Below are 22,678 nucleotides of genomic sequence, written 5' to 3'. Positions count from 1 at the left end.
CAGAAACTTTTGACACGCCTGCTCGCCTTGCATGGTAAAACACCACTGACAAGCTGACGTCTTGCCATATCAGTGAGGTAGTGTGACCAAAAAAACGCCGTCAAGCTAGGCAGACCAGTATGACTATGGTTCATATCTTTAAAAAAAAAGTTTTAAAAGGGTTTATTTTTAAATTAAAAATATAAAATATCAAAAAATAAAAAAATCATCCATTTTTATCCTACATCCTTTTCGCTTTCCTAATTATTGTGGGCCAGTCAGTCCATACCAGTGAACTCTTCTAAGGCTGTGTTTGTAATCCTGGGTTCCCAACCCTCTCCCTCGTCTTCTGCTCGTACGCTTTTCAAACTGCTAAACGGTACGTTTTTTTTGCAAAAAAGGTTCTATACGAAAGTTGCTTAAAAAATCATATTGATTCATTTTTGAAAAATAATAGCTAATACTTGATTAATCACACGCTAACGGACCGCTCTGTTTTCCGTGTACAGGGCATGTGTTCCCAATCTCTATACATGAACACAGGCTAACTTCTCTCATCAGCCTCAATAGTCTATACCATCTAGAAATTACCGAAGGTAGAAAGAAAAAAGGAAAAGGACCGAAAGATCTCGAATTCATTCATTTCCCCGCATGCACCCCTAGCTAGGGATGCAAGTGGGCAAGCCCACTACCCGTATAAAAACCCGCTTGTTAGTTCATTTTCACATAGTAGTATAAATTTTAGGAGAAAAAATAAACTAAAAGCGGGATAAGTGGGCAAAATCCCGCTTGCCCGCCTCGGTTGCACCCCTACTGCCAGCGGACCGCTGCTTCTGCGGTGTCCATGCGCCATCATCACCGCGGCCATCCGGTTTCTCTCTAATTTGTGTTCTTTTCTTCTATCCATCTCCTTATGCTTGAGCTGCCATCGTTCTATTAAGAACGAGATCTACTAGTTATTGAGAAAGTACCTCGAGGTACCAAATTTGACACACAATCTATACAACCAACCAAAACAAAATTTTAATCCAACCATATCTCTCATACAAGTAACCAAACGAAATCTCATCCTAGCCAGGCTAAACTGATACAAACAACTAAACGGTTGTATGTGTATCTCCTCATCCAAGCCAAACTCAGCCTGGATGAGAGAGATTAGCCGGGCCAGAGGAATGCAAGCAACCAAATGTCACTTTGAGAGAAGATTTGGGGATTGAATTGATGCATTGACTTGGGGTCAATAGACCATATAAAAAGTATACAAGAGTATGAGAAAAGACCAAAATGCCCTTAGACACACTAACACACATACATACTTAACACCCCTACTCAAATGCAATGTGTATGCAATAACATTGCACTTGGAACTAAACACTAGAATAATGACACACTAGGATAATCTAAAGTCCATGCTTGAAGATGTCATCGGAACGTGTGCAATTCTTGGATGACGAAGAAGAAAAGAAATCCATCTCCTCCTCAATGAAGTGGATCTCGGAGCCTTCACAAACTGTTTTTCGGACCTTGGTACATTTGAAGCCTTCACGGACCGTTCTTCAACTCTTCATTGATTCGGAGATGTTGCTGTTGATGATGATGACAATGGACCTTCAGAAACTGTTCTTCGGTCCTTGACTGATGATGAGACATTGATGTTGATGAAGGCCCTTCAAAAACTGTTCTTCGGACCTTCACGGATTGATGATGGTTAACTCCGACAGGTCTTCCGACGTGAAGCTGGTGAGGATGAAGGCTAGCTCCAACATGGAACTAGTGAAGATGATGATGATATACTAGCAAGACTTCAACGAATCGAAGGATATGCAATGGACTTTGGTTGACTCGGTAGGAGACATTGGAAATTGATTAGTAGAGGCCATGGAATGATAGATATAGCAAAAGGAAATATTGATAGATGTGCAGCAAGCAGAGATGCATATTACTTATTAGCAAGAGATCCAAAGGATGCTACTAATGAACATGCTGACAGAAGCAAGGTGATGATTGATGAGTGGTTATCAGATGGCAGCGACCAGCAAGCACAAAAACTGACTGCACATGTGATGGAGTAAAGTTAAAAACATGTGAATTCTGCGAGTGAAATTAGGATTAGAACCGAACAAACTGCACAATCCTCAATTTGACACTGAAGGTGAAGCCGTCCTTGCCGGAGCCAACAGCAGCGAATGTGTCGACGGAGACGCAGGCGAGGCAACAATGAGTTGCTGGCTGCTATTGTTGGCTGTTGCTTGAAGATGGACAAAGAGGACGTCTTGCTGCTGTCACTGCTGGAACCGAACTGGAGGACGACAGGAGGATTGACGAGAGGCCACCACGAGCTGGACGATGGCTGCAAGCCTGCAATTACCGGATCTGACGCGGTGGGAAGACGACGAGCTTCAGCTGACGAGGATGGCAAGCACATGTGAAATCATTGTCATGATTAATATTTGTGATGAACAATTGGCTGTGCAAATAATTTAATCAATGAATTGGTTTGAAATGATGTGTGAATGTTGGCGTGAGTGCGTGTGACTAATGTGGGTCAGGTTGTGATATCTGTGCCTAGAAACAGTCGTTTTGTCTGATTGTATGCAGATGGCTTGAGATCAGCCTTGGTCAATGGTGAGGACCGGGACTATGCTCAGGGAAGAGCAAAGGTCTATTGCGGTCAGGATACCATGTGAGAAGGTGACTAGAGTCAGGATTCTTGGAGGTCAACTTCGGTCAACGGTGGGGATCAGGACTAAATCCAGGGAGGAGCTGAGGTCCAGACAGTCAAGGATACCAGGTGACGAAGTTGGATACGAGATGCCATACGGTGTATGGACATCGTGTGGGAGAGATCTTCGCAACGGGCTTTACGAGATGTGCGTGCAAGCATCGGTGTTCAAGGAGATCGGAAGAAATTGGATTGGAGTATATAGCGCTACAGTACGGCGAGGTACTGTAGCATGCATATGTGTGTACTGTGGCGAGCAGTACATGCGTGTGTACGTGATGTATGCATGCCCATGTGGGTTGGTTCTGGTCTGTTGGAAGGCCGAGCAGGCCCAGGCGTCGGCCCACGCTGGACGAGCGGGAGCCGTACGGAGGACATGTGTTGAAGACGGATTCGATCAGCAGATGGAGTCCGACATGGTGACGGCGATTTTCCATGGCTGGTACGGCTGTGGTTTTGGAGAAAAAGGAAAGTGAGGGATTGAGTTCTATTGGAAATAGGAGTTTTATACCTATTTTAAGTATAGGGTTTTCTATCTATAAATAAAGAGGGAGCGTGAGGCTTTCTAGTATCGATTTTAGAGAGACACAAGTTGAGAGAAAGTTAGGGTTTCGAGTTTAGTTCGAGATTTTGGTGAGGAGTGCTGTTGGTGCACTTTGTAAACACTAGTTGATGCAATAAAATCGAAAAGTTTCAATCTACATCTTCGAGTTTGTCATCTACCAGTGTTTCTGGGTCCCGACGGTCTAACCGCAGGTGTGCGCGCAGTCTGACCGGTGGGATAGCGGTGGTCTGACCGCAGGTGTACGGGCGGTCTGACTGGCGAGGCTTCGGCAGTCTGACCGGCGGCAGGTGGGCGGTTCGACCAGCAGCGACTGGACTTCGTTATCGACTTTGTTTGAGGGTAATCTTTAATTCCGCAAAAGATTTTTGGGTTTTTGGTCTTCCCTACCATTCACCCCCCTCTGGTAGATTTGTTCGGTCTTGTGCGATCCTACAGCACAAGCGAGGACTGATCCGGGGGAGAAAGACGTTGCTGCTGGTGCTACTCCAAGATGATGATGGTTGATTTTGTTGCTGATGGAAGATCAAGTGACGGACGAGCTTGCTGCTGGCTGTTGCTCGGAGACGAAGGCACTGACTGCTGCTGCTGGTGCTACTTGACAACAACGACGAAGAGTGACGAGATGCTTGACGCGATGATGGCCGGCGACGAGACTAGTGATGACCAATGCGGCTTCCTGCTAGCAGCGACCAAAAATATTTTTGCTATTGCTGTTGACGATTGTAGATGACAGACGACAACGACGATGGCCCGGCGCACGCCGGCTATGGGAGATTTGGTGGCTAGATTTTGGATCTAATGTCACTTTGAGAGAAGATTTGGGGATTGAATTTGTGCATTGACTTGGGATCAATAGACCATATAAAATATACACAAGAGTATGAGAAAAGACCAAAATGTCCTTAGACACACTAACACACCCTTAATACTTAGAGACATTTAATTTTATACTGAAAAATATGATACCTTCTCGAGAAGGATAGAATTATCCTTAGAAGAAGGTGGGTCAGATTTTTCCCAATGCACCATTTATTTTATTCTTTCTTATTTAACAAATCGTGATATTTTTTTTCAGAACGATTCCTAGCTAGATTTATTTGATTCGGCCAGACATTGATGGCTTGGGACATGACAGAGAGCTCTAGCCCGTAGTTGGCATAAACACTGAGCTTTGGCTTGTCAGTACGGTTGTGACCGTGAAGGACAGTGGTGATGCCGTGATGGTAGGAACAGTAAAATTTGTAGTTTATTATTATTATTTATTTTGCTTCTACCTTTTTAACTTTATTTTCATTTTCTTAAATAATTTCACAATTATTCTTTTTTTAACTTTTTCCCAGTTTGGTCTTCATTTTCTTTTATTTTTTGATGATTAATGGAAAATGAATTTCTTTAGTTGCAAAGGGGCAGGCCCTATGTTTTTCCTTTTAAAATCTACTGGTGTTTTCTGTATTTAGTTTTTCCCCGATGGATCTGCATTTTTATCAATTTTTTACCTCATTTTAATCGTCCTAGATGTATCTCAAAGTTTAAATATGCCACGTGGTTCAATGATACTAATTATTGAGGCCAAACTGTCGGCTTGAGAAGATTAGATTCGCAAAATGCACATACCCCTCATCTACAATATCTGGCTAACCAAAATCAAACTAAATAACCATAATGCACTTATATACTTAGATTGAACATTTCCCTTTCTTTTAAAAAAAATTCATATCAAATCACCTGTACATCCAATGCAATAATAATATGGCAAAATTTGCCACGTGACACTCAAAAAATATGGTATTGGCTACAAGACATCGTAATAATCTGATTTTGCTGCTGGACACTATAAAATTGTGGTATTTTGCTAATGGACATGCCTCTCATTAAAATAATATATTTGAGTGATTAAAAGAGAAACACACTAAAGAATGACCTCAGCACCCTTCTCATTTTCACTTAGGTTTTTAAAGAGCGAGCACAATCTCTTCATCCATAGCCCTATTTCCAATTTCCTTTCACCAGTGAGTTCTTATAATACTTAGTTACATTTCTATTCAAATGGATTTTTACTTCCTTTCACCGTCAACCATTTTTTTTTCTTGGCCTCCGTTCGAAACTTGCGCTACTGCCACCTTGCTTCTCCATTGGTGTTAAGGGGACAAAGAGGAGCACGGCCAATTGCTCTCCTGCAGCCTTTTCGGTCTCCTTGGCCACCGTGAGGTTGCGAACTTGAAAAACGACTAGTCGATCGCAAGCAGTGAGGAACCGAATCCTCCAGGTGGCGACATGGACGAGGAGGCCGGACGGAATTGCGTGAGGAACCGAATCCTGATGGCCCTCTCCAGTGGACACAAAGCAGCCATGCTTGCCCGTTGGGCAGTATGAGGAGAGGTCCATCGACCTGCTAGAGCCAGTGCCGCTGTGCCCCCATCAATCTACACAGGCTAAGCTGCTAAGCACACATATTTAGGGCATGTTTGATACAGCTCTAACTCCTAAATTTAGCTCCAAGAGTAGGGTCTGGAGTGGAGTTGTGGAGCTGCCTAAACCCAGCTCCACAACTCTTATTCATTTTGTGAGAGAGCTTCACCCAGCTCCACTCCCAGTTTTGGTGGAGCTGAAACTGTTTGGCTAAGCTCCAGCTCCAGGAGGGGTAGAGCTGGAGCTGGAGCTGTGCCAAACAGGCCCTTAGTTTGATCAGAAGGGTAAAACGGACATTTCATGAGGCTTTTCTCTCCTCAATCTGACGAAAATAATATAATAATGCTCACGGTGTCTAGTAGTAAAATACCACAGATTTACAGTGTCCAACAGCAAAACCATAATCTTACGATGTCTTGTAGCCAATATCATATTTTTCGAGTGTCCTGTAGCAAATTTTGCCATAATATGACAAAATTTGGCTGACATGCTCCCCATGGCACCACCATCAGTCCACCACCTATTCCAACCTCAACACGACAAGTAGACAATCACACAGTTTGAACAAAATTTTCACCCTACAAGCTGTCATACAAGCTAATGACACATCCTTTCAGCATGCAGATGGAATCTCTGGAAATGAGACAGGTTGATTTTTCTTCACCACAAAGATTGATTTCACTTGTCGTTATTTCACTTGTGCAAAATTCAAAATACATCTGAGTCGATGGATTGAAACAGTAAAATCTACAATGCTATATATCAAGTCCAAGTCCAGCCATGAGCCATTACATACCTTCTATGCGTAGCTAAATAGTAGCATTCAATCCAGATACGCTTTTGAATAAGGAATAATCATCAAATGCATTGTTTCTCAGAAATAAAAGAAGACCAGGAGGCTAATCAGGGTACATATAACATGATAACCATCAGGCAACAGGTCAGGATATGCATGCATTGGTTTCAGGTCGACAAGTTGGCAACAGCAGCAACCAACATCCTCCAGGAAGAACTCTAATAAGCCTTGCTTGTTTATACTAATATACTCCCAAGTCCCAACTACATATTTTTCTCAACAAACTAAAGAGCTAAAACCACACCACAGAATAAAAATGAGACATGCAGCATATAGGCCATCTGATGTTTCTAACACAATGCACACTACCATCTCAAGTTGACAAACTTTGTTATCCTTTTTTTAACATTTGTTATAACAAATATTTTTAAATTAGGATTCATCAAATCTTCTTTTCCTCATGTTCTGTCATGGGTGCTGCTTAAATAAGGAAAAGAATGAATTCAATACAGCTACATAGGACCATCTTTCCGCAGAACCATGTACTTATCAAAATGAAACAACTATATGGAGATAGCTGTCATGCTATTAAAATGTACAAGTATAGAACCTTGATATTATACTATGCACTAAAAGATGACCCTGAAGTTTGATCGCATAATAAAGCGTCGTCTCAAAGCTATCAGCATCACTGAATAACTGAACGACTCATACATAAGATAGATTACAGAGGAAAACAATACCTGATTCTCCTCTGGTTGAAACAACTAAGATGCAGTAGTTCCATCAGCTGCTAAACTATGCCGTCAGAAGCTTGATTCAAGACTTATGATTCTTATGCTCCTATATATGACGCTAGATATATTAGATCACTTCAATCTTATGAAGGATCTTGAACTTGAATATTGTTATGAATGCAGCAGAATTTCAGTAGGACGGTAGGACAATGATCATATCTTTACCTCTGAAGCTTCGTCCATACTGTTGTTTAGCTTTCCAAGCATACAACCTTGATAAACTTCACTATGAGAGAGGGTTTTATGTTGTGCTCGGCAATGTAAAAATAGAGCTATTATTCTGGTTGACTCATAACACAGGAATAAATCTCTTATATATATGCGGGGGCAGAGGCAAACCTACGGAAATTTGGGCTTGAGCTTGGCTTTAGGCTTATTATTAGTAGCTCTATTAAAATATTATGAAAATCCAGAGATATAAAATAGTTAGACATGAGCACATCAGAAAATAATCTGCTTGACCAATTTGTGGCTCTGCCCCTTCTTATATGCACTTAAAATACCTCGGTGACCTATTTATTGATGAGGACTTAGGGCTATAAAACCTGGTTTCACCTTTCATTTAAACCTCAGTATGATGTTAAATTGAAATTTGATAGTTTATCAGGTGACCAGATATACAAGAACTAATCTTACGGCTTTCCAGGCACAAAGTATAATTGAGCCTAATTGGCTGAGTAACTACATTCACGGATATATGAACAGAAAACATACCTCCAAAAATTATGTGCCAGATTGTACATTAACAGCTATCATCCAATTTTGAAGGTTGCATGATTAATATCATAATATCATCAAAATAATTGCTTTAGTCATCCATTCCTACCACAATGACATGCATTTGTTATCTGTATTCTGTAGTGGTTTCATTATCAAAGCACTATAAGCATAAGCAAGTTCTTTTTTATTTACTGGACAGCTGAAGACACTGATATTTGACAATTTATACAATAACCGTTCGACAAAAGGGTGCACAAAATTTAAGACATAAACTAATGACACATGGGTTACCAGGATATGAGCCACTCTATGAAAATTAGCTGCAGGCCATTCATTTAAATCAAAAATAAAGTGAATAACCTACCCATCAGCTCTGCTAACCTATCCATGAATTGGTCACCTAGATCTAAACTAACAGCCCATGGCTTAAAGTTTGGACAAGCTAATACTATAGGGAACTAAATTAACTAATCATAGAGTAAGCTTAATTAATCAAGAAGCACGGAACTTGCTTGTCTTCTCAAATAAATCTGCCAACACAGAAGGGCAACTTCTTTTGAGATTTGCATAACCTTTGGTCCTGAACATAGCATCAACCTCATCCAGAGAGCTAATGTACTGAATGCAAACATCCTTAAGCTTATCACAGTTATGCTGGTCAGCTAAAGCCAGCGTAGTCGCCACGTTCTTCACATCAACATACTTTCCAAGGATGCTTTGGCACATCAACTTCAACCTATCCATGGCATATCTATCCGCCGCCACGAGTAGATGCCGGATAAATTCGACATAATCATCTCCCTCAAGATCGCCAATGTCAGCAGGCAACACATCAGTGTAGATGAAATGCAGGAGAGCCCTGAAGACAGAAGGCTGCATGTCCTTGATATCTATGGAAAATGTGCCCCTTTCAATCATCTCCCCGTAAAACTCCGCCTTGAAGACGGGCGATCGCGCGGCGAGCACGAGCTTGTGCGCGGCGAAGGACTCTCCCTCGACACTGAAAACCACATCCCTCCCTACATCCTCTTCCTCCTCCAACAGCTTCCCAAAATGTTCAGATAGCTCTGAAGGTGGCACGCCGATTTCAGAGCAACCAATGGTTCTTGACACCTGCGGCCCCTTGGTGACAGTAACCTCGCATTCAACCGTGAGGCGATCATTCACAATGTAGCCAGATTCCTCCATCTCCAGATCACTTCTCGGTATGAAGAGTGGGATCTTGGCCCGAAACGGCTCGAATCGGAGGAATCGAACAGCCTCGGCGATGATCGGGACCAATTGCAGCGGATCCCTCCAGTGACCGGATCAACCAGGCCCAGCGTGTAGAACGCCATGGCCTTGGCGTTCTCGGTCATCAGCTCCAGATACACCGACACGTAGTCCATGGAATCCTCGGTGACTCCGTCGGGGTAGAGGCGGATGGCCCAATCGTGGCCGCCGACGGCGAAGGTGCCCGACCGGATGAAGGTCCCGACGCCGATGCCCTTGTTGAGGCTGTAGCCGACGATCTTGAACGCGTGCGTGCCCTCCGATACCTCCGTCGTGCACCACGACACCGTCTTCTTCTTCTTGGATCCCGTCCCCATCACGGCGACGGCGGCGGAGGAGGAGAGGAGGCGAGCGGAGGGGAGCCTGAGAAGACGAGGAGGAGGAGAAGCGGCGGAGGAGGAGGAAAAAGGTAATTGGGAGTTTGGAAGAGGAGACGGCCCGAGCGTTAGGGTAGAGGGAGATTAATTTCCTTCCTTCCAAAAATAAATAGAAGGCGTCCGTATTTTTGAAAACATAATATTTGTAAATTTTTAAAAATAAATAAAATAACAATGTATCTTACCCATATGGACGCGCGCGTATACCCTACCCCTACGAGCACATCCGGAAGATTGGGCTGACATATCTTCAGGGTCCGACATTTCAGATTGAAATCAAAATTTCGGTCATTTTGGACCCACTCCTATACGATATTATTTTGGCTGAAATTTTCAATATTTTTAATTTTTTGTGAATTTTGGTAATATGTGTTCAAATTTAACTAAATTTTGTTCCAAATTTCGAAAATTTCGCCATATCAGCACCGCCCGATACAAACACTGAAAACGAAAAATTGAAACCTACATATCTTGAGATTGGCAAAGTCACCACAGGAGTCTTGCTGTTGGCGTGTACGTCACCTACCACTCAAAAAATAATTAGCCGTAAATACGAGCACCCGTGTCAAATGTAGGATTTTTACCCGAGTAAAATAGTTCCACCACAAAAAAACCTAACCAGTATGCTCACTTCAAAATAACAATGTATTTGGCCTCATGCTATGAAACTACTTCCTTATGGTGTTAATTTTATATAGTACTTTGTAATATATTTTGAAGCAAATTAATTAGCGAATTAACCGTTGAAGTGCAATAACGAAGACTTTAAGTTTGTTAAGACTTAGTTTCTCTGTTTTAAAACTCATATAATAATCTAGGATCAAATTAGACACATTCTAATACTACCAATCTCGATGTCCATATCCAGATTTATAATACAAATAAATGTCTAATCCAATTGTATGTTATTATATATTTTAATGGAGGGAGTATATACTCTTGCCCCGTCATTTCCACTATATAGAATCGGTCACTGTAAAAAACTAAAATTTTATAACTTTCAAGTTTTTTCATCAAAGTTTATTTTTTACTGTGATATTTAAATCACTAAGACATATATATATATATATATATATATATATACAATTTTTATTCGCAAATATTTTTCGTTTTGCTAATACAACGTATGACATATTTCAGCATTTGGCCAACGGATAGGCGCCTCTATTGACCATTCTCTTTGACCTACTTTCTCTTTTCAACCAATCACACACTTTCTTCAATAATCATCTTAACATTCTTTCTTAATACCTCAAAAATATTGGGAACGAAGAAGTATTAGGATGGCGAATGACAAGTTGACGATCGAGCGACAGAGGAACCTCCACCCACGGGAGGGCGCAGATATATACAAACAGTGCATGGCATTGTCTGCTGGTCAGATCGAGAGTAGTGAAACGATCACCAAGAAATTAAAATGGCGTTCCTCTTCCCGTCCCTTCTTCTTCCATGGCTGCCATGGCTTCTGGGCTCTCTCCTCTCCGTCTACCTCCTTGACCTCCTCGCCCACTCTCGCCGCCGCCTCCCGCCGGGTCCCCGCCCTCTGCCGTTCATAGGCAGCCTCCACCTCCTCGGTGACCAGCCACACCGCTCTCTCGCCGCCCTAGCCATGGCCTACGGCCCACTCATGTCGCTCCGACTGGGCGCGGTCACCACGGTGGTCGCCTCCTCGCCGGCCGTCGCCCGCGAGCTCCTGCACAGGCACGACGCCGCCTTCGCGAGCCGCTCCTCGCCGGACTCCACCGGCGACCACGCCAGGAGCTCCGTCGCGTGGCTGCCCAGCAGCGCGCCGCGGTGGCGGGCGCTCCGCAGGATCATGGCGACGGAGCTGTTCGCGCCGCACCGGCTGGACGCGGCCGCGCCGCGGCGCCTCCGGCGAGAGAAGGTGCGGGAGCTGGTGGCGCACGTCGCGAGGCTGGCGGCCGGCGAGGGGGGCAAGCCGGCGGTGGTGGACGTGGGGCGCGTGGCGTTCGCGACGAGCCTGAACCTGCTGTCGCGGACCATCTTCTCCCGCGACCTGACGAGCCTGGACGACCATGGCGGGTCCAAGGGGTTCCAGGAGGCGGTGGCGAGGATCATGGAGGCCGGCGGGCGGCCCAACGTGTCCGACTTCTTCCCCGTCCTCGCCGCCGCCGACCTGCAGGGGTGGCGCCGCCGTCTGGCGCGCCTCTTCGCGCGGCTTCACCGGGTGTTCGACGCCGAGGTGGACGCCAGGCTACGCGAGCACGACGCCGGCGAGGCCAGGAAGGGCGACTTCCTTGACGTGCTCCTCGGCATCGCGGCGCGGCGGGATGATGCGGCGGAGCTCGACCGTGACACTCTCCGCTCATTATTCACGGTAATCCAATTAATACTATATTTCCCCCCTAATCCCTTTAATTAATTGAACGGAATGGCGGTGATTTCTTAAATTATACTCCGTAATATGTGTTACAGTGCAGTTACGTATACTGTAGTTACAATGTAATGTAACAATAGCATAATTAATTGCGACAATTTTTTTAGCAAATCTGTTTTCATGTATTCCTTGATGATGTTTTTTAATATCTGGACATCCACGCGAGAATATATTTTGGATAAATATGCTAGTAGAGATCACCGTAAATATATATACTTCTTTACCTTGAAAGGGTAAGAATCAATTATAAAGTTTAGAGACAATTCTTCTTTACCTTTATCTTTTTAACTTCAAATATTGTAATGTTACACCAATCTTTTCAATTTATTCATTTTCCCTTAATTATATACTAACATTACTACTATCTTTTTAACTTCGTGATTTAGCCCTTATTTGTCCCCTTACGCCCCAGTTTAGAGGACTTAATAGTTTTAAAATGTACGTATGCCCGGCCTTGCAGGTTTGCCGCTGTTTTTTTTAGTACTTTGTGATTTTTTTCCCTATTTTGACATCAACCACTTTGACATGAATTCTATCCCTTTATGGTTTTAAAACGTTTTAACATGAATTTTCACTTATGCGATTAAAAAAATGTTGCCAAGCATAACTGACATAACTTTTGTGTTCTTGTTTAATTTGACATGAATTATAACGCAATTTGTTAGTCCTCTTAGTGGATTGAGGACAAACATAAGTATTAGTTAAAAAATGAAGAGCAAAATCACATAGTTGGAAAAGTAAGCAATACTTGCACTGTTCACAGTTTGATTTTGTCCTTTTTCTTCCACTCGCTTTCTATGGTGAGTTTTTAGACTTGAATATTTATACTGGTATATATGAAGAAAGTGTATCGTGAAATGTTTTCGGATTTGGTTTTCACGAGTACGTTAGGCTGAGTTCGTTTGGTCACTTTCCTATTTTTTTTACACGAGAAAGTGTGTCGTGAAATGTTTTCGGATTTGGTTTTCACGAGTACGTTATGCTGAGTTCGTTTGGTCACTTTCCCAATTTTTTTATGTACATGCTTTTCAAACTGTTAAATGGTACGTTTTCTGTAAAAAAATTTTCTATGCGAAAATTACTTTAAAAATTCATATGGAAAATTTTCTGTAAATTTTTTTAAAGTTTTTTTAGTTAATACTTAATTAATCCTGTGTTAATGCATACATTGTTTTCAAATATAATATATGTATTGTAAGGTGTAATAATGTGAGTCAATGCATACCTTAAGTTTTTTAGTTAATACTTCCTCCGTTTTATATTATAAGACTTTCTACCATTGCCTATATTCATATATATGTTAATAAATTTAGACATATATATGTGCCTAGATTCATTAACATCTATATAAATGTGGGCAATTAATGCTAGAGAGTCTTATAACCTGAAACGGAGGGAGTCAATGCATACATTGTTTTTGAACAGAGACCCAGTGTATTTGATGAGAGGACACATCTCCTTAAGGTGTAAAATGCATATCCTAAGTCCTAAATATAATATATGTATTGTAACGATGGTATGGATTGTTTTAAGGTTGTAATAGTGATACTATATAGGTTAGTGCTGGCACACATTGAATTAAAAATATGATCGAGGCCATCACTAAAAAAATAGGTGCCATATGGTGCGACACGTAGGACATTGCATGGTGTTAATAATAGCTAAGTATCTCTTAGTATTAAAATAAATCAATTTAGAATTAAATGAGGCCCTAAAAAGTATAATGAATTTGGATAGAAGATTGTTTCATCTAATCTTCAATTGATTTATTTTGGTAAGGATATGGTAGCCGGTGTGGTAGATTGACCATGGAAATAGGCGCCCATAGTTTGTCCCATTTATATGTACAGTATACAAGCTAAGTATAACGCTGGAATAAAGTATTTTAAATAAAGTGTAACTAGCTAGAAGAGGCTAGAACTATAATTAATAATCATTGCCAAACCTATGACTTGTCGAATGAATTAATTATTACTCTCCGCTAGTACTCTCTCGATCTGGCCATTATCAATAGAGAATAGTACTGTACTAATGAAGATCAGAAAAATACCCAAACTCATCAGATCTGAGATAAAATACACACGGCATCTACCTAGAGCAAGTTTAATAGTATAGCCAACTAATAGCTCTAATTCATCTATAGCTAATCTAATAGCTCATTTATATAATAGTTACATACTACATTATTAATACCTGGTACCACCTGTCATACACACACTGTGTCTCGGAGTCTGTGCTACAGCTGGCTACAAATTTATAATCCGCTGCTCCTCTCTCATCATTTATCTTCTTAAAATATATTTATAACTGCCTTATAGCCTGCTATTGTACATACTCTTGACCAAACAATCTGTAGTCCCAAATTATCATATCAAACAGGGAGCAAGGCTAATCTATAGTACCACATCAATTGACTTGCACCCAATTGGTTGTTGTCTAGTCTAATATACTAGCTTATTAATTAAGCACCACAACCAACCATCACGCCCTACCGCATTAGAGCAAGTTTAATAGTATAGCCAACTACTATCTCTAAATCATATATAGCCAATGTAATAGCCAATTTATACAATAGTTGCTTACTATACTATTAATACCTGACCCTACCTGTCATACACACATTATATCTTGGAGTCCGTGCTGCAGCTGGCTACATATCTGTAGCCCGCTGCTCTTCTCTCTTCTTTTATCTTTTTAAAATATGTTTATAGCTGGCTTGTAGCCTACTATTGTATCTGCTCTTAGGGGAAAGAGAGAGGATAAACCCATACACAGGGCGTTGATGAGCTGCTAATCGGGTCTTCACTACTTTAAAAATTCACGTGGTATCTTTATTTTTTTTCAATCACATGGTGTTAGACATGTATGCACATACATCACTATACATATAACACCATACTCACACCGAGCAAATGCATCTCCTCACACATACCCTTAGAGATATAACTCAATGACATCCTTAATCTTACTAAATTCTTATTTAAAGCTCAACTACATATGTCTAATATTTGTGAGCACTTGGTGGGTGAAGTCATGCACCTACGACTCTATCACGCCCCGAACTAGTCCTGAGCGGAACTAGCCCGTGACGCTCCAAATTAACCTGTTAATCGATACCAGTCCCAGGAAACAGTGCTGGTATCACAGGAAGACAGAATATCACAGCAACAGATGTCTCTTTATTATAGAGTAGGAGTACAGTCATGTTGGGCTACGGACAGATCCCGAGCTCACAACTGCATTTCAAAAGGGAAGCGGAAGCCAAGAATTGGACCAAACATCACAGGCGCGACTTGGGAACTAGGCCGAAACCCTAAAACTCATCGTATCCGGCTTGCTCCTGGAAGAACTCCTCGTCAGCGGGATCCGCTTCATCTTCTTCAACAACTGGGGGAAATTATGTATATAGGGCAAGGGTGAGTACGGGAGTACTCAGCAAGCCATGGGAAATAAGTGTTTAATGCAGGCTTCAAAGGAAAGGCTGTTGTTTTTGCAATTGATTTTTATTTAAACTCCTTTTTGAAACAGCTAAGTGAGTGCTTCTCAAACGACACGGATGAGACAGTGCGTCGTGTCCGGTCGGAGTATGTGCAATGTATCAGTCTTTTGAATTGATCAAGTTTGGCACCCGGCCAACAGCTTTCAAACGGCCACCCGGGCCTGGCTGATCCCATCAGCCGCAGATTTTCCAAACATCAAACCCATTCCTCAACAGCAAATTTCACAAGGCAGTAGTCAAACAAAACTGCGCTAGGAATCACCTCACATGCACCCATGACCGTGGGCACGGCTGTTCGAACAGTTTAATAACCTCTGCAGAGGGGGTACACTTTACCCACACGACATTACTAACCCGGATCATCCAGCCCGTGCAGAACGGCCATGACTAGAGACCTTAAGGCTTTCATGACAAGGCATTTCGAAAGCCGACACAGGTTCACCATATGCCAACGAGAGGGGTCCCAGACCAACACCAGATTAGGTCCCAGACCATACTGTGCCAGGAAGCCCAGGGGTCCTCCCCGACACCACCCTGGCGAATCCACATGTCTCTTGGCATCAAGGCTCCCCCGATTAGCTAATTACTCAGCCAGGGGTGTCCCATTCCACCCATGTGGTCGTACTTGTCTTATGTTCGGATGAAATTCCAAAGAAACGGTCCTTAAGTGCAAGAGCGGGAAACCGTACTCCTGGTACGTTCCCCGGTCCGTGATTTTGGAAATTCATTTAGTTCGCAAGCACCGACCCAAGTGTCGGGTTTTCCAAGTCTTTTGTAAAACCCCAAGTTTTACCCAAGATGTTTCTCAGATTTTAAGTTTGAAGGCGACCGTCGATACCCGTGCAGAGTGCATGATTACCGAGGCGCAACTAGGTGGTTACAAGGGAACATGGTATAACAATTACAATGGAAGGATCAGATGCAGCAAGTTAGGTAGGCACACCGGTCTGCCTTGCAGACGGTGAAAACAGATTAAGTGCAATCCTACCTATGCATAATATTTTTCAAGCAACATAATTAAATTCAAATATAGACTCAAGATGTTCAAAGGTGGCTTGCCTTGCTCGAGATCTTGAGCCTGATCCTCGAAATCCTCGCACTGCGGGTCTTCGGGCTCCGAAACTACACGCGAAACGGGACAACTCAACAAACGGCGAAAATAAAGCCCTATTATTGACCTCTAAGCATGCCATTAGATAGATCTCGAGATTTGAGGAATTTTGGAAGTTGAACGGAGTCAGACGAACTTACGGTTGGGAAGATATTGAATTTCTAAGATTATTGGATTTTTGGTCTAAAGGAAAAGGATTTATTTAAACCCTTTTTGAAAAAGAAAGGAAAAGAAAAGAAAGAGGGAGGGAATTTAGACTTCCCTCGGGCGGCTAGGGCGCGGCCCGAGAGGAAGGGGCGGCTCGGCCGAGCTTAATGGGCCGGCCGGCCCAAGAGGGCGGCCCAAGGCGCGCGCGCGAGCGGGGAGGAGAGAGAGAGCCGGTGGGCCGGGTCCATCCCGCGTGGTCCCGGGTGGGACCCGCTTGTCAGCGACTCGGCTCACCGTGGGCGAGGTGCACGCGGGGCAAGTTAGGGTTTGGGGGGGGGGGAGGCGCGGCGCATGCGCGCGGTTCGCGGAGGGCGCGGTACGGCGGGCCCACGCGCAGCCTCACGGCTCGCGGTGGACCGCGCGCACGGGAGGGAAACGGAGGGGCGGCTGGCTTGGTCGGTGGGTCCGGTCGCGGCCGAGGTGGCGCCGTCGTGGCGCCTACGTGGCTGCCACGCGGACCGGCGGGAGGTAGACGACGACGCCGGCTGGAACGGACGGCGGACGACAGCGGCGAGCGGCGGAGCGAACCACGGCGATACAGGCGAAAGCGAGCACACCGGGGGGTTGCACGGGACGAGAGGAGACGAGCCAACGGCTCGGATTCGCCGGGGGATGCTCGCCGGCGGCGGATTGCGGCGGCGGCATACGGCGGCGGGAGAAGGGGGAAACGGCGATGAGGTCACGAGGGGTCGATTCCCGGCGGTGAGAGCATCTACGCGGCTACGGGAATCCGTTGCTAGCGTCGGATTGGGCAGAGCTACGCCGAGCGAGGCCGGCGACGAGCGGGTGCTACGGAGCACGGGCGGCGACGGCGGCGAGCACACGGCGGGCGGCGGCAACGGTTGGGGCGGGGCCAGCTAGCTACGGGGAGGCTACTCGTGCTACTACCCGAGTCTAAGGGGAGGAGATGGAACGAGAAGGGAGAACGGAGGGAGACACTACCGTGCGGGGAAGGGGCGCAGTGACGAGAATCGACGGCGCGGGAGCGATCTCTCCGGTCTCGGGCCGGGGAAGAGGAAGAAGACGAGCGCCCGGAGTCCCCTTCCGTGTCCTCGCTCGTGCCGGCTCCTCCGACACGCGCGACGGCGAACGGCGACGGCGAACAGAGCACGGGAGGCGGCGACAATGGAGTGGAGATGATGGGACAAAACGAGAGGAGAAGGGAGAGAGGGCACCTGGGCCTTAAAGGGCGGCAATGTCGGTTTGGAAACCGACCTTGGGCGGTCAAGGGAGCGAGCTGGCGCTCGGCGCTTGCGGCCAAAACGGCGACAGGAGGGGGAGGATGACGCCGGCGGGAGGGAAAAGGGGAAAAGGAGGAGAGGAAAGGGGGCTTGCCTCCTTGCCATTTCGGGAAAAGGAGGAGGGAGAGAGGGCGACGCGGCAGAGAGGGCGGGGGGGGGGGCTCTGCCTCCGTCCCTTGGAAGCTAGCGCGCGGAGAGGCGGGGCCGGGTTGTGACGACGGCGATGACGGCGGACCGGCTTGGATCGGAGCGGCGACACGGGCGGCAGGCGCGGGCAGGCGCGGCAGAGCCTGACGGCGGCGGCGACCAGGCGGTCGGCCACCACGGCGCGCGCGCGCGGGAAGCAACGGGCGGCGCGATGATTTGGGCGGCATCGGCGGGAGGCGGCAGCGAGGGCGGGGCGCTCGGCTCGGTGCGGCTTGCGCGCACGCGCGTGCAGCGCTCGGGCAGAGCGGGGGAGAGCGAGAGAGAGGGAGAGAGAGAGAGAGAGAGAGCCGGGGAGGGAGGGGGAGATGGGCCGAGAGGGATTCGGCCCATCGAACCCTAGGGAGGCGAAATAGACTTTTGCGGAGGGATTTGATTTGGGAAGGATTTGGATTCGGGATTGAACTCGACGATAGATCGGGGATTTGAGATCTGAGATGGCACGGACACTAGACAACAAGCAAAGAAACGGATTTCGCAATTAGGGTTTTTAAGAGATAGTTTTCCCGCTAGGCGCCACGACGGAACGGGCGCTACATACTCCACCACCACATCACCGGTGAAATGAGGGGAACTAGCTAGAGAACGTTATACCGTTGGTCCAGTAAAACTTTTTGATGTCTTGATAACACAGAACCTTAGATACTAGATGTGGTATGTATGTTATCAAATATGGTATAGGAGTACCATACATTGATACCCATAGGTATGTACCAATCATTCCAATACTTAGGTATCATGATGATGTGAGGAGTGTAAACTATTTCATCTTAGTTGGTATACTATGTTGTAGTATTTCTGTTATCACTACAACACAACACCAAAATAGAGACAATAGATTCATGGAAAAAATAGATGTCACTAAGTCTGTCGTGAAAGGTGCTATCACATGGTCGGTTGGGGTATATTTATCCATCGGAAATTATCTTATCTGTCATGAAAAATATTGAACAACCTACATATATACATCTCCTGCTAACAAAAAGAAAGTTTGTCGGCAAATATTTGTCTCTACTGCTAGACCCCTGGCAAGCACTTGTGGCAGACTTTGTCGGTAGCTAGAAGTGTTTCCCAAGTCCCAACAGGCAGTTTGACATTGGCCGTGTTTAGTTACTTTGCCAAGAAAATTTTGACGTATACGGATACACATTTGAAGTATTAAATGTAGACTAATAATAAAACAAATTACAGATTCCGCCTGTAAACTGCGAGATGAATCTATTAAGCCTAATATTACTCTATCATTAGCAAATGTTTACTGTAGCACCACATTATCAAATCATGGTGTAATTAGGCTTAAAAGATTCATCTCGTAATTTACATGTAAACTGTACAATTGGTTTTCTTTTATCCATATTTAATACTCCATGCATGTGTTCAAGCATTTGATGTGACGGAAAAGTTAGAAGTTGAAAAGAACTAAACACAGCCATTGATAGCTACTTATCCCAACAGATCAAGTCTTTATATACCTAAGTCGTGTTGTTCTGTATGGAATTTACATGGGATTAGGGATCGAGTTAAACCTAGGGCTTAATCTTTAACTGCGCTATGCCTAGCTAGCTTTGCCCCTGTGGCCTGTGCATGCAGCATGGAATAGGAGGTGGACATTGGTGAAAGTTCAGTGATGACTAAATTGGATCGGATGAAGTATTTTCCATAAAAAAAGCAATTAAATTGTAAGGTGTAATATTTTTTCTTATCTATAACGATATAACTGCTAGTAATGTAACTAATTTGACAATTATAATTCATGTTTTAGGATTTGTTTTGTGCGGGAAGTGACACAAGCTCTAGCACTGTCGAATGGGCAATGGCAGAGTTGATGCAAAATCCAAAGTCCATGTCTAGAGTTTGTGATGAGCTTTCACAAGTTATTGGCTTAGGAAGAAATATCAAGGAATCAGAGATTGGTCAGTTGCCTTACCTTCAAGCTGTGGTGAAAGAAACATTTCGGCTCCATCCTCCAGCTCCCTTATTATTACCACGCCAAGCTGAGATGACAATGAAGATAGCAGGTTATACAATACCCAAAGAGATACGGATTTTCGTAAATGTATGGGCGATGGGCAGAGATAAGGATATATGGCCCGAACCAGAAAAATTTATACCAGAAAGATTTTTGGGAAGTAAGATCGACTTCAAAGGAGTCCATTTTGAGCTTATTCCATTTGGTGCAGGTCGTCGGATATGCCCTGGAATGCCATTAGCAAATAGGATGGTACATCTAATTTTGGGATCATTGTTAAACCAATTCAAATGGAACCTACCAGTTGAGGTAGAAAGGAATGGGATAGATATGTCAGAGAAGTTTGGCTTGACACTTGCAAAGGCCACCCCTCTGTGTGCTCTAGTTACACCAATTTCAGTCAAGCCAGCCGATCATCAAGAATGATAACTTGAATTTTTCTTTTATATTGTCCCAGCATTGGGTTTATTTGGATTGCATTTCTGTGGCAACAAAATGACACATTTTCATCTGAATTTGGCGATCATATCGCATACTGTACTCTAATAACTTGATATTCATCTACAAAGCAATAAGTTTATAATTTCAATACTCTTGGTATATTTGTCAGTATTAGCAAGAATAATACCACTAGTTGTTATTTTTTTGTTTTGTTTTCTTAGACTACCTAGTGTTTTAAACAGACTTTTTAAGGCAACGGTTAATGTCTTTACTTGAGTTAATTAGATTCTCAACTTACAGATAAAAAGCCCAGTACGAAAAAAAAGTGATTATAGGTGACCAGCTAAAAGTGGCATCTAGTTATTAGCGGGCTCTAGATATCTTACTAGATCGTACTAGCCATTTTACTCAAGATTCATTGTAAACGTGAAAATAATCAAAAAGAGTACTAGCAAGCTATCACTATGTTTGTTTTAGTGAAGTGTGTGGGCGATTTATAAACTTGTTTATCTGTGTCATATAAATTTCTAAACTCTTAAAATGCATTTTTAGGTTTCTGAACTTATCCCGGTCTCCCGGCCGGATGCTATAGCTGGTCTAAACGGCCTCTAACCCGCTGTGCACGCTGACGTGGCATGCCACGATGCATCCCCATAGACTTCATTCATGGGGTCCCGTCCACAAGCCAGTCATATGAAAAAAATAGAAAAAAAAAGAATCTCTTCTCCCTCTCTTCTTTCTTTCTTCCCCTCAAGTGCAGGCCGTCGACGGTGGCCTCGCGCTGCTGTCTGTTTACACCCAAATTTGGCACCTAGGATTAAAGTAGGAAAGATTGCCAAAATTTGGAAGTCTACCGGTTTCCTCCGAGTGGGCCGGTCTGACCGCCGTGTGTTGGGTGGTCAGACCGCCGGTTAAGGGCCGGTCAGACCGGCGGTATGAGGCTGGTCTGACCGACAGGTCCGAGTCCGACTGTGTTTCGTCGGGTCTCAAGGTTTCCTTGCTCGGGAAGGCATGTTTCGGGTTTCGTTTGGTTTCTACCCTGAGTTGGACGTGGAGGAGGGCCTGTAGAGGGCAAGACCAACCCCTATATAAGGGACATGGCCGGTTCATTGTAAAAAATCAATCTACAATCAATCAATCGAATCGTTTTTCATATTGCTTTTAGTTTTCTCTTAGTTTGTCCATCTTTGTCAGTTTGCACCGTAAACCGTCCGCCGCCGCTGCGAGAGTGCGACACCTCTTTGTAGGTTTGTCCTGAAAACCTTCCGTTTTGCCCACGAGACGGGTAGTTATCTAGAAATTGGCTCCGCTAGCCGGTTTAGTTATCAAAACCCATCTAGGTTTAGCTCTTTGCTAGATCGAGGTGGTTGGCGACTCTAGGATCACCGCAAGGCTTAAGGTGCTATGATCATGCTTGTCAATTTGTCAAAAAAGTTGCCAACACGATTTTTTGGCGACTCCGCTGAGGAGGAGATCCGTTCATCGTCAACTCAACTTCGACTTCGCCATGACGAAGCCGCCATCCAAGACGGAGGTGGAGCCATCCAATGTGATACCGATCACATTGGATGACTTCGAAGGAGAAGATCGTAAAGCTATAGAGGAGTACATCAACGAGCTCACACGGGAGGCATTGATGAGAGCAAGTACTAGGACTCGTCAAGGCGTGACCATCAAGCCCGGGCCACATCCCAAGCTCACTCCCGACGTGGTAAGCAATGATGAGGTATCACAATCTATCCAACAACAAATTGCATCTACAATAGATTCATCTATAGTTGCTTTTAAAGATCAGTTAGATGCAATTTTTAAGGGTAAATTTGATGAGTTTTTAAGGATTAAATTCGGCTCTCTTATGGACGATTACACATTAAAGGATAAAGCCTCTACCACTGCTAACCAACCTCCTATAGATCAAACGGGTAGTAAAACCGATGGAGTGGCGCACACGGTCGGTCTGACCGGGCCTGA

The 22,678-nt window shown here is 44.4% G+C and overlaps 1 protein-coding gene and 1 pseudogene across 1 annotated transcript; one reads left to right on the top strand and one right to left on the bottom strand.

Moving 5' to 3' along the window:
- Positions 1-8,291: 8,291 nt before the first annotated feature.
- LOC127783180 (BTB/POZ and MATH domain-containing protein 1-like) lies at positions 8,292-9,662 on the bottom strand (annotated as a pseudogene).
- Positions 9,663-11,054: 1,392 nt separating this feature from the next.
- Positions 11,055-20,692, top strand: LOC127782088 (geraniol 8-hydroxylase-like). Its single transcript, XM_052309154.1, has 2 exons — positions 11,055-11,975; positions 20,060-20,692. The coding sequence occupies exons 1-2, from the start codon at positions 11,055-11,057 to the stop codon at positions 20,690-20,692; spliced, it is 1,554 nt and encodes a 517-aa protein (XP_052165114.1).
- The last annotated feature ends 1,986 nt before the right edge of the window (positions 20,693-22,678 follow it).

Source organism: Oryza glaberrima, chromosome 8 (assembly GCF_000147395.1).
Source record: "Oryza glaberrima chromosome 8, OglaRS2, whole genome shotgun sequence".
Lineage (NCBI taxonomy): Eukaryota > Viridiplantae > Streptophyta > Magnoliopsida > Poales > Poaceae > Oryza > Oryza glaberrima.
This window is presented reverse-complemented; position numbering and strand designations above follow the sequence as displayed.